General features: G+C 51.5%; 2 protein-coding genes across 4 annotated transcripts in view; one reads left to right on the forward strand and one right to left on the reverse strand.

The window, feature by feature from the left end:
- The window catches only part of LPCAT4 (lysophosphatidylcholine acyltransferase 4), a 7,486-nt gene extending 6,882 nt beyond the window's left edge, over positions 1 to 604 (forward strand). For all 3 annotated transcript variants that reach the window (XM_010844159.1, XM_010844161.1, XM_010844160.1), the window contains one exon: positions 225 to 604. In XM_010844159.1, coding sequence (XP_010842461.1) covers positions 225 to 379 — 155 coding nt within the window. In that variant the 3' untranslated portion in view covers positions 380 to 604. The remainder of the gene's footprint in view (positions 1 to 224) is intronic.
- Positions 605 to 1,540: 936 nt separating this feature from the next.
- NUTM1 (NUT midline carcinoma, family member 1) lies at positions 1,541 to 11,594 on the reverse strand. The gene is made up of 7 exons (XM_010844162.1): positions 11,579 to 11,594; positions 9,259 to 9,967; positions 6,324 to 6,452; positions 5,091 to 5,230; positions 4,334 to 4,617; positions 3,975 to 4,091; positions 1,541 to 3,626 (listed from the first exon to the last, which is right to left on the reverse strand). The coding sequence occupies exons 1-7, from the start codon at positions 11,592 to 11,594 to the stop codon at positions 1,617 to 1,619; spliced, it is 3,405 nt and encodes a 1,134-aa protein (XP_010842464.1). The 3' UTR covers positions 1,541 to 1,616.
- Positions 11,595 to 12,620: the final 1,026 nt, after the last annotated feature.

Below are 12,620 nucleotides of genomic sequence, written 5' to 3' on the forward strand. Positions count from 1 at the left end.
TAGGCCTCTCCCTCTGTGAGTCATCCCCTGCAGGCCCCGTGCGGGCAATTGGGGTGTCAGCAGCACAGGGCTGGTGGCCAGCTTTGGGGGGGAATCAGGACATCCTCAGGGCGAGGCCGGGAGAATACAGCCAGGGAGGTAGGGGACAGTACTTTGGCTTTGAGACAGCAAGGAGAGCCGGGGACCTCTTTCTCTCCTCCTCAGGTCTTTCCTTTCCCCTCCAGGTGAGTTCCAGGACTTCTCCCTCCACCATCCGCTCCATGGGAAGCTCTTCAGCACCTACCTGCGTCCCTCCCAGACACCACCCGCCTCCTCCCCAGGCAGCACCACCGCTCTGGCCAACGGGACTGTGCAAGCCCCCAAGCAGAAGGGCGACTGAGCACCTCAACCCCCTCCCCGCCAGCTCGCACCCGCTCACAGACTCAGGGCAGCACCAAGGCCACCCCCTGGGCCTCAAGCCCACCTCTGTCCTGCTTGACTTTTCATTATTGTTGTTGATTTTTTTTTTTTTAAGTTGGTTTTCATTTTTCGTTTGTTTGGTTTTATTTTGTAAGAAACTATTTTATATATAAATATATATCTATATCTATTTAAAAAAAGAAAACGAAGCTCAGTCACATTGATGGTATCATTAGCTGGGGAGGAAAGGAAGGAGTGGTTGCTGGCTGCCCTGGGAAGACCCCCAAGGGTTCCCAAGGCCAGATCTCTTGGCCACAGCCGATTAGTCCTCACTTGCAAGTGAATGGATCATGTGGATCTGGTATCTTCCCTCTTGTTGTCACAGCCTGTAACAGGCCTCCTCCTGAACCTCTTTTCAGCCTGTTCCCTCTTGTTCTGTCTTCATTAAAGAATAGCTGACCACCACTTTATATTTAATAATCATACTAAGGTTGATGCCCCCATGGTCGGGGCAGAGAGCTGTGTCAGGACCCAGCCGTTCTGCTGCAGCTCAGACCTGCCACTCCAGAGTTTCTGCCATACAATGAATTGGGGACATACAAGTCCCTTCTGTCCAGCTTCTTTTCAAGGAACAAGAATAGCCCCCTCCTATAGAAGGTGGTATGTCTAGGCACCATTTTGGAAATAGGTTAAGGAAATAGAGCTCTATCCCAAAAATCTGATAGGTTAAAAAGAAGCAGTTTTCCATCTAGGGACTTCTAAGGGAGACAGATCATGGCAGGATGTCCAGAGAAGCCCTCCCAACACCACGTCCAGGCTTCTGATGAGGGAGGAATAAAGTAATCACAGGACCCTTGGCACCAGGTTCAGAGGCTGGAATGCCATCTGGATCCATCAAATCAGGCCACCCCCACCTCCTTTCTCCTTTGCAGCATCTCACCCCATCTAGCAGCAAAGAAGTGAGGGCACATGGAGAGCATTGTCCAACAACAAAATCTTTATTTTTTTTTCTCATACAACTTCCAAAGGTACTTCCCCCAACCTCTCACCCAGGGGACCACCTCCAACCTAGCCAACGTGACACCCTTCTGCCCCAAGCACAGAACAACAAAACAACATACGGCTGAGAGCAAGTGTTCACAGGCTGCCAGGGAGTCTACTCCGGGGGCCCCCACCCACAGGGATTGGCAGGTGGGACAGGATGGCCCGGCTGCCCCCTACTGGCTGCGACGGCGTTTCTTCCTCCTGCTCTTGGAGAAACCATCACGCTTTCTTTTACGAGGCTGTGAGGTGCGAATCACTCCCAGAGCCACTGGTTTCTCCCCAGGCGCTGTAGGTTCATCTCCCTGTAAAGGCCTCTTTTCAACAGGGACTGGTCCTCCAACTAAGGCTCGCTTCCCAGACTCGGCAGCAGGAGGCTGGCTGAGGCCTGCTGGCTTAGGAGTAAGGGAGTGCGATGCTCTCTGGGTCCCCTGAGAATGCCCTGAGGCGAGCAAGCCTGAAGCAGGGCAAGAACTGAGGGGAACCCCCCTCGGCGAGAGGCTAAGTTTAGAGGCTAAGAGGTAGGCAAAGTTGGAGAGCTCCTTGTCTTCCTCCTCCCCTTCCTCCTCAGCTTTGGCCCCATCTGCTGAACTGTATGCTTCAATAACAGGAGAGGCTTCTCTCGCAACTAAGGCATCCTTGGTTCCCCAGCTGGGGGAAGTGCTTCTAAGGCCCTGGTGAGGAGGTATTGATTTGGGGTTCCCATGGCCAGAAGATTCTTGATCCCCTGGTAAGGGAGCAAGGTCTTTAGGCTCAGATAAATCAGTATTCTCCCTGCCTTCTCCTTGGGGGTCATAAGAATTAAAACTTAGGGGGCAAATATCCTCGCTGACCTCCAGCTGGAGGCCACAGGCATCCCTGACGTCTAGTATGTCGACATACGTGGTTTCCAACAGAGGAGAAATGGAATTGCCACTGCTCCCTGCCTCTGGGCTGGCCTCAGGAAAGGTGTCCTGGGTCCCCAGGATAAGGATACTGCCTTGACTTGCAGGCAGGAGTGTTTCTTTAGAAGCCCCCAGTGTAGAGGCCCCGATGCTGCTTTCTAGCAAAGGGGGGCAATCTTCAGGCCACAGATCACGAGGATCCTGCAGAGTCCCAGGGCTCTGTGCCATGTCCTTTCTAGGCCTCGAGGCCGGGCTATTGGCCGTCTGAGGTTCCGCCAGGCCACAATAGTTTCTCTCTTCTAGGGGAACTGTGCCATCCGTGTCTCCACAGGGAACTGCACTGCTTCCCACGTCCCGGGGTGCCAGGGCTTCTCTAGGGCCCAGGGAAATTCTGCTTCTAGAGCCCAATGCCTGGCCGCCCCCCCGAGGCTCAGTTACACATTCCCCCTCATGGAGGTTCTCTACGATCTCCTCGATCTGTAAGGGCAACTCCAAGTCGGCAGCATCCACCTCACTGCTGAGCCACAGTCTCTGGCTGAGAGAAGCCCTGGCCTCGTCCCTATTCCCAGCTGGTCTAGGTGAAGGGTTCTGATCATAACTCTGAACTGTGGGGAGACCACTGTCATCTCCCCACGTGGCCTCTGAAGAGCCTTTCTGGGACAATACCGATGGCTCCATGCTCTGAGGAGCCACTCCAAGACCCTCTACCTCTTGTCCTGGGGGCAGCCCCAGGGTCTGCTTTTCTAACCCCTGTCCTTGCAGAGGAGCCAGCCCTGCAAGTCCAACATCCAAACTGGGAACGAGCTCTAGCTGGGGGGCTTCCTGCCAGCGAAGGGGCAGAGTCTCAGAAGTCCTGTCAGTGCCCAGGGAGCGCCCAGGGGACCCAGCATCTCCCTGGAGGCCATCCTGCGGTGGGGATATCTGGTTTGTAACTTCCCCAGGCCCTCTTTTCTCTATACTCGGGGGCCCTTGAGTACCCTGTGGAGCTGCAAGTTCTAGCTGCAGGCCCCAGCCGCTGGGGGTTGGCAGGGTGTTCCCATCCCTGCCCATCACCCTCAGGCCACGTAGGGCCGGCTCCTGCCCACCAGATACTTCTCTTGCTCGCTCTCCGAGAGAAGCAGCCTTTCCAAGGCAGAGGGAGCCCCCAGCCCCCCGAGGCCCAGGTGAGGGCCGAAGCCGCCCACCCCCATCTTCATCCTCATCAGAAATAGAAGGACTTGAATCTGACTGGGCTCCACTGCAACTTGGAGGTGCCTCGGCATCCTCCTCCTCTTCCAAGGCCAGGAGTCGCTTCTGGACCAGCTGGAAGGAGAACGGACAAATGCTGTTCTATACGTGGTTGTGAGAAGGGGTAGCAGGCCGGGTGGGGGGAGATGGTATTTAGGCAGGACAGGGGATACAAGCAAGTGGCCTAAGTGAGGGTATCAAAGCCAGGTACCACCGCTCTTTTTCTCCACCTTATTGGGTCTTATTCCTGCAATGCTTTGAGCCCTAAACTCCCCTTTTCCATGGTCCCTCGTCTGTTGTTCTACACCCAAAGCTGGATGCTAAAGCTGTCCCTCTCCAGAAGCCGCATCATCCAAGACAGTGTAAGGTTGGACGAAGCCACATAAGTTTTTCATTCTGATATTCTCTACCTCCCAGGTTTACCTGGGCAAGACTGAGTGCTTCTTCTTGTTCCAGCTCCTCAATTAAGGCCAAGGGATCCCTCTGTTGTTCTGGGGACAGCATATCTGCCAAAAACTGAGGGTGAATGACAGCTTCCACCTGGGGAACAGAAGTGAAAGTGGTGGGAGTCATTGAGAGGAGGTAACATGAACCAAGAAGCAGTCATGCACCTCCCCACTCACCACCCTCTACCTGGGTGGTTGGAAACCACCAGCTACATACAGACTTTCCTCAGCACCGAAGACAGTCTAGTTCCCAAAGGCCTCGGGCAAAACCATAGATCTTCCCTGGAGTTCCCACCCCAGGGTCTGCTAGAAACCACACCCCCTGGGCTAGCCCACCTTGGAGACAAAGACCTCCTGAGAACACAGCTCATCGATATAGCTCAGAAAACCAGCATCTGGATATATCCCTTCCTCTGGCTGCTGTTCTTGCTCTTCCTGTCTCCCATCTGACTCCTCAGTGGCCGAGTGGCTCCCCACCAGCCCTTCCATGATGTCGGCGTACTCTTTCACCGCCTCTGATGGGATCTCCTTGGGGGCCTCAGGGGCTGGAGGCCTCTGGGTTTTGCGCTGCCGCCGGCGGGGAGCCCGTGCTTTGGAGGCCGCCTTCTTGGGAATGTACACTGAGGGGCGAGGCGGGAAGCAGAAATGGAAAGCAGTGCTGAGACCTCAACTCCTGCCTCCCACCCTCTCCCATCCCCACTCCCCACTTGTAAGGCAGTGACCTGGGTACACTGAGATGGTTCCAGACTGGATCTGGCCGACCTGACAACAGTACCAGCTAGGGGAGAATACTTAGGAGCTGGAAGGACTGAGAATCTGGAGGAGGATTCTCAGAATCCCTGAAATTCTACAAAGGCCCCTGGTCCAGCCCTCATTTGTTAGGCAGATGAGGCATCATGTGCCTCAATTACAGTCTCAGTGAGAGAGCTGTTGGTTTACTTGGCCACGATCAACATCTAGTCTGGGACAAAGGGAACTTATGCCTGTCCTGTTTGGAACATCACATGCCACTCCCTGGATGGAAGTGACTGGTTTCTGTGACTCCCTCTGAGCTCCTGGCCCACAGGCTCCTGTTGGCACTGGGTGGCCTTACCTGGCTGCGGGCAAACCTCAGGGACAGGTGGTCCCGGAGGATCAAGTTTCAGAGGGGCTGCAGGAGGCAGGCTCTGGGGCCCACTCATCAGTTGTGTGTTCTGAATCTGCATCTCCTCCTCAGCCTCAAACTCCATGAACCTGCAGGGGGTGCAGAAGGCCCAGGCAGTGCTGAGAAGACCATGATTCATTAAAAACCCAGGGGATCTGCTCACAGATGGCCGAATGAATAACAGTTCTAGAAAACCCTCACAAGATCACCACATAGCCCCTCTCCCTGCAGCTGTCACTTAGCTTATTAAGAAACTAATCTTAAGAATCTAGAGCTTGTAAGCTTTACAGGACAGAATCATGGCTTTTTCATACCCTATCCCACTCAACATCGAGGGTACACAGATTAATAAAGGCTTGTTGAGTTCAGTCAGGCCTGTGCCACACCTGGCAAGATCCTCATCTGCCTATCTGCCTATGCCTACAACCATAAAGCATGGCTGCATTCCTGAAGCTGAGACAGAGTTGCAATTCAAGGAACTTCCCACTAGGAGGCAGTGCTGTGACCCAGGAGGCCTGAGGCTGGGACTAGGATCCCAGAAGGGTCAATCTAGGAAGTCTGGGTCCAGAAGATTCCAGGGAGAAAGTGATAGCCAAGCTTGGAGGATAGGGTTCGTTTTCCTGAGTTACTTTTTTAACCAAGGAGATTATCATGGAGGAATGGGGGATATGAGCCAGAAGACCACCCTGGACATCCAGGACCTTCCCTGGACAAACCTCCTTAAGAAAAAGCCCTTCCCTGAGGCAATGGGCTAAACGATTCCTGTGCCACTGTTTCCACAGGAGTGGTGACCCCAAGGTGCTACCTGGTCGGTGAGGTAGAAAGAACCTGCGTAGTACGGCTTAAACCTCTTCTTCATTAGGTTCCCTTCAGTATAGGATTTTTACACCAATTGGGATCCAATCCCATCCTAAGGGCTTCAATATCAAAGCCCCTACATAACTCAAGACCTGGAGAAGGGAAAGCTTCCAAGAGGAGACAGGACAGAAAAGTCCCAAGAGCCAAGATGGTGGGAGAAGCAGCGAGGATCCAGGAGGCCCTCTGCTAGTGTATACCCTTCCTCCAGCATCCCTTAGAGCAACCACCCACAGCCCAGACCCAAGCCTCTTACCTGCCCTCAGAGTAGCACCACCACCACCCCCACCCCCGCCCCCAGGGAGCATGAGGTTTGCTGGGACTCACTTTTCTGCCATCTCGTAAAAGATCATCCGGTCGAAGTTGCTAGTTCGCTCCCACTCCTGCACAGCCCTGGGCAGTCCCTCCTCCAGGGTCATCGTGGGCTTCAGCCGGGCCAGGGAACGAAGCACTGGGCTAAAACCCCCATTGGGTCAGTCACAGTCTACAAGTGTACCCGCCACCCACCTGCCCTGACCCCCACCTCAGTGCACACCCCCTCCCCCTCATCAGATCAGGCATCTCCAGGTCCCTGTCACATCCCACTGCGGATTAGACTCCAGACCCCCCACCTCCAGCCAGCCGTTTACCACACTGGTCTTTCTTCCCACTGAAATTTACAATCCTCACAGAAAATCAGACAGTTCTCCCCATCTTTTAAAATCAACTACCTTGAATTCTCACAGTACTATCTTCAACCAAACACAAGGAAGAAAGCACTCAGGTTATTCATTGTAAAGTAAGCTGAACCCTGCCCAAAGGCTCTTACATTTCCAAAAAAAAAAGGCACTCACTAACCCAAATGAATCTAATTCAAAGGCTGTGGGGTGTTTTTACTTGTTGCTTTTTAAGCGTTTTTTGCCTCCAGGATACCCCATCACAATCAAATATCAATACTCTTTGAGCTCTTTGTGATTTATTTTTGCCTTTCTGACTTCCTGTGAATCCGCAAACATTATTGTGCCTAGAATCACCTGGGGAAGCTTGTTATAAACATGGATCCCAGTGCCCCCAGAATCACCGGACTGAGCATTTTACCAGCCTCCCGGGTGACTGTGGCAGAGGGTCTGGTCTGGAGACCCTGCCCAGAGCCCCTGAATGTAGGGAACAGAAATAGGCCAGGAGTGAGAAATTCAGATTCCCAGACTCTAAGACACCCAGAGCTGTCTGGAGAAAGTGGAGAGTGATCTACACCAAGGACTTTGAGGGAGCCTTTTGAATAATTCACTCCAGAGTCAGGAAGGAAAGGGAGATTCCCTTAGGGCTTCAGCCACTGGAGGAACAGGATGTTCATTTTTTTTCAAGTCCAGTAAGAGATGTGTATATTAAATCATTTCAGTCATGTCCAACTCTTTGTAATCCCACAGACTGTAGCCTACCATGCTCCTCTGTCCATGGGATTCTCCAGGCAATAATACTGGAGTGGATTGCCATTCCCTTCTCCAGAGGATCTTCCCAACCCAGAGATTGAACCCTCGTCTCTTATATCTCCTGCATTAGCAGGTAGGTTCTTTACCATTAGTGCCACCTGAGAAGCCCAAAGGTTAAGTACGGGAGGTGGCATATTGTTATATGATGGTTTACACAAAATGTTGAGAGTGCAGTTGAGGAAGGCAGAGTTCTTAGTAGGAAGAAGAGAAAATTCCCCAGATGGTTAATGACTTTGCTTTATAAACATTAATAGCCAGTGACCCTGGGCTCCCAGGCCAAGCATCCACTCCGCACAGACATTCTGGCCTTTTGTGAGTTCTTTTTCTCTTCTAGATTGCCTTTTTATAATAACAATAACAACAACAATAGCAGCTGCCATTTGATGAGGCATTCTCTGTGCTAGGCGCTCTGCTAAGCATTTCACATACAGTAACTCATTTCATCTCAGCAACTCTCTGCGTAAGTAACCATCCCCTTTAGCTACATGAGAAAGCTGAGAGCAAAGAAACTGGCGCCAGGACCCAGGATGACACACCTAGTAAGTGGTGGGGCCCAGCCCTTGGCCACTAAGTGAGCTCTAGACCAAGTATTAGTCTCTCAGTCGTATGTGAGAGACGGACCCCCACGGACTGCAGCCTGCCAGGCTCCTCTGTCCATGGAATTCTACAGGCAAGAATCCAACCCAGAATACTGGGTTTCCATTTCCTCCTGCAGGGATCTTCCCAACCCACGGATCGAACCCAGGTCTCCTGCACTGGAGGTGGATTCTTTGCCATCTGAGCCACCGGGGAACCCAAGTGAGCTCTGCCACTTCCCTTGACTTGACTCCTATTTCAACTTGACTTCTCCTAATAAAACAGGGAGCTGTATGTGGAATTCCCTGGTAGTCCAGTGGCTAGGACTTGGCCCTTTCATTGCTGTGGACCCTGGTTCAATCCCTAGATGGGGATCTAAGATTCCCACAAGCTGCTAGGCATGGCCCAAAACCCTGAAACAAAATAAAACAGGATAGTAGATAGCGTGGTACATGAGCTCCTTGGCCTGGCACCACACCATCCTCCCCTCCCAGCGCTCCTCATCCGAGTCGGTTTGGACAGTTCAACTCCATGTCAAAAGATGATTAAGGGCTTCCCTGGTAGCTCAGTGGTAAAGAATCTGCCTGCCAATGCAGGAGACATGGTTCAATCCCTGATCTGGGAAGATCCCACATGCCTCGAGTCAACTAATCCACAACTACTGAGCTGTGCTCAAGAGTCCAGGAGCCGCAGATAATGAGGCTGGCTCACTCTAGAGCCCGTGCTCTGCAACAAGAAAAGCCACAGCAGTGAGAGGCCTAAGCACCACAACTGGAGAGTGGCCCCCGCTCACCACAACTAGAGAAGAGCTCTTACAGCAACGAGGACCCAGCACGGGCCCAAATAAATAATAATTTTTTTTAAAAAAAGGTAGTAAAATAGCACAAGAGGGCCCTGGCACTCCTTATTAGAGACCTGGGTTCCTATTACCACTCTGAGCATTAGCCTTCTCATCCATAAATGAGGATGACCAGAAAAATGCCTGCCTGAATGTGTAAGATTGTGAGGATCACTTGAAAGAAGACACCTGAGGCTTATTATCCTCTGGGACATGGGTAAAGAGGTTTGTTGCATTGTTATTTTAATTCTCATAGCATCTTCATCACCCTCACAACCTGCCCTCAAGTATCCCTAAATAGCCTAACCACTTTGTCCATCCCCAAACCCTCCTCATTTAAAAGCCTCTAGGATAATGAATCTTCGGTCTCCCCACTTACATAAGAAAGCAGGAAAGGGCCTCTGCATCAGGACTCTGGGATAAGTGCCTTCGTGCCAAGGGTTTGTAGCGCTGCCAGCGCCGGAAGTTCTCATAAACACCCTTGGAGGTATAGAAGAGGTCACCCACTGAGGGCTTGGATCGGGTGGCCATAGGACCTCCTTCCCCGGTTGTCCCTTGTGACCCTGGCCAAGCCTTTTCTGAGGGTACGATGGGGGCCAGTTGAGCAGCTGGTGGTGGAGCCTGAGCAGGAAGGCATGGGACACCCTCCTGGTTCAGCCCAACAGCCTTAGTGGGCAGAAGGGTCTTCACATTAGAGGCTGTCAGGAGCCCGGGGGCAGGACTCTCAGGACCCCCGCAGGGAGCGCCAGAGGCAATCCAACTGAGGGCTGTCTGAGTTAGGATAAAGTTCTGAGTCTGAGAGGGCTCAGCTGACCCGGCTTCTGTCTTGACTTTGACAATGACTTTGCCAGCTCCGGCTCCACTGGGGCCAGGGCCCCCATCCCCGGTCACCAACAACGGGCTGGGGAAAGCAGAGAGCACCAGAGGGTTGCCTGGAGAGAATGCTGAAGGCACAGGGGGCTGCGAGGGCGGCTCCCATGGTGGTGGGTCTGGTGGGCCAGGAGCAGGTTGGGGGAAGGTAAGTGCAGTGAAAGGAGACAGGGCGGTGCCAGGATTCACGGTCCTGTCCGATCCTGGCAATGGAGATGCTGTAGAGACAAAAAGAGGGGATAGAGTAGCAGAAAAAGAGAGCGAGAGCTAGGTCATCTGAGTTCAACTCTAGTCCCCGAAGAAGCAGAGCACCGACTCTCAGCAAGTGAGTGAGTAGGAATGCATATATTTGCAAATGTCCCCCAAGTGTTTCTGATGTCCCTTACTCCCTGTTGAGAATGACTGCACTAGGGAAGCTGCAGTGACCTTGGACCTACGAGCTCATACTCCATAACAATGCCGCCCAGCATACAGGTACATTCCAAACATGTTCAAGCCACCTGGACCCTGCTCCCAGCTTCTCTGTGATCCCTGCCACCACTCACAGAAGCACTCTTCCCAGGAGGGGTTGTGTGGGTTAGAGGTTTTGTTGCCAGAAATTTTGTTACTTAACAGCCAGGAATGACCAGATAAGAGCCAGGAAATGGGTAAAGGGAGGGCAGTGTGGGAAGGGAGGTTTCCAGAGCTTTAAGTAGATGCTGGACATACTCTAATGTTATCTGTGATCCTTCTGCTTGAAACTCCTAATGTCAGAAATTTAGGGTCCACTTTTGAAAGGCACTGACCATGAAGTCTGAGACACAGCTCAGGGCCTATGTGGACTCTAGTCAAAGAGACCAAGGATAAATATGTTAAAACGTGTACTTAATCAGGACATGTGTCTCCTAGGACTTTCAACAATAATAGATCATCTGCCTAATTTCAGGTTGCTCTCCTCCCCCTCTTAGATTATTCTGGTGGCAAATTAACAACGTTCAGCTTCTGCTGCTTCCTGACCATTGAAGGAGACAGGGAATACGAGCAGACTCTTCACCTCAGGCACAGAGCAGAGGACCAGGAATACTCCCTGAAGAACGGAACACCGTGAAATGGGTCTGAGGCCTAAGTTCTGCAAAAGGCAGAAAGTCAGAGCGTCTCAGGGAAGCCCCAGTCCTCATCTCTGCTGGAGTGACCCACCTCCCCTGACCCTGGGAAAGCAAGGAAAACTGTTCCCCGCACTAAAAGAGAAGCCCTCGCTGGGGCTGGAAGGAGCCAGGAGGCTCTGAGCAGAGGCACTTACTGCACCTCCTCATCTAGCTTCTGGGAGGACAGTTCTCGACGGACTTGGCAACAGATGGCCCCACTGAACAGTTTTCCAGACAAGGCTTCCACTCCCTACACCCAGTAAGATTGAGAGCGGCCCCAGATCAGTTCTCTCAGGGCAAAATTCTAGAGCAGCCTCCAATTGCCTAAAGAAGACACCAGAACTTGGGCCTTACCCTGGAACCCCCCTGTGTCCCCTGTACCCCACACATCCCTGCCCCTGCCACACAAACACATTGAAGGTATCCCTCTTCCAGAGAAGCAAGTTGCTAACTACCATCCCTTCTCTCTACTCAGCACTTTCCTCAGAGGTGCTCTGATCTGCCACCCAGGAGGCCCCCTTCCTTCCCCAACCCCTAGTATTAACAGCACCATCTCCTCCCCCAGTGTGATGCCTCTCGTAGTGTCTGGTGTTCTCACATCCCTCTAGGTCAGCCCTGAGAGCTCGTCCCCAAGTAAAGTGTCAAGTTTTGAATTGCTAAAGAGGAAGCTGGTGGCAGGGGACCCTCCCCTACCGGCAGACTCACCTCCGTCTGAAGACATCGTCTCAGGTTTGGGTACTAACTGTGGCTGTCTGGAAGCCTCCAGAATGAGACGGGCAGGTCCAGGACCCAGAGAGTAACCTCCAGTAGAAACACACGGATCCAAGGAAGGGAGGGTAAAGATCAGATCAAAACAGAACTAGAATCTAGAACTCAAGGCATTCTACAGTTGGGGGAGGGAAGGGGGAAATGGGGTGAGGTTAGGGATATTCCACAAAGGACTCTGGTATGTAGGCAATAACCAGGAACTCCCTCCAAACCAGAGTGTGGCGACACAATTGTGTATCTCTTCAGGACAACCTGCAAATTATTTCTCAGGTTCCCAGCCACATAATTTTACATCTTGGTTCCCTATACACTTCTTCACCAATATATCTAGTTTTGTGCCTTTCAATTCTACCCGGTTTTGTACCTGACTTCCTATTAACAGCAGACTGTGGCAAACTCTTGACAATTCAATGTTTGCTGTATTTTCTAAACCAAAATCAGAGCACATAGTCTGAATAAATTTAAGGATCAAGCGAAGAGAACGTTTCAAATTAGGGTTGTCTCACAGTACCAAGGGTGCTGATTCGCTGTATGCATATCATTTCCTTAGAAAGCTGTTTTGCAGTTCCCAAATAGACTATTCCCATCGCCTCTGCAGTCCACAGACGGCTCAGCCTTACCCCGGGCTGAAAAGCTTCCCACTTAATCAAAAACTGCCACTCAGAGTAAAATTCCAAGACCCAAAAGTCTTTTTTGTTGGTTTGTTAAATTATTTTTGCGGTTTTAAATTTTGTTAAATAATTTAAATTTTTAAAATGGGTAGTACATCAGAACTGTTCAAAAGTCAAACTATTTAAAATGGACTACACAGCAAGTCCCCCTCCACTCCTTCCGGAACCAAGTTGAGCTCTTTATGCCAGAGGAAACCAGATTTATTCGGGATCCTCACTGAGATATTTTATACAACTACAAGCAAACACAAACTATACTTAAAAAAAAAAAAAAAAAAAACTTTAAGGTTTTTCTGGTAATAAAGCTA

The sequence above is a fragment of the Bison bison genome, unplaced genomic scaffold (assembly GCF_000754665.1).
Source record: "Bison bison bison isolate TAMUID 2011002044 unplaced genomic scaffold, Bison_UMD1.0 scf7180017864197, whole genome shotgun sequence".
Taxonomy (NCBI): Eukaryota; Metazoa; Chordata; class Mammalia; order Artiodactyla; family Bovidae; genus Bison; species Bison bison.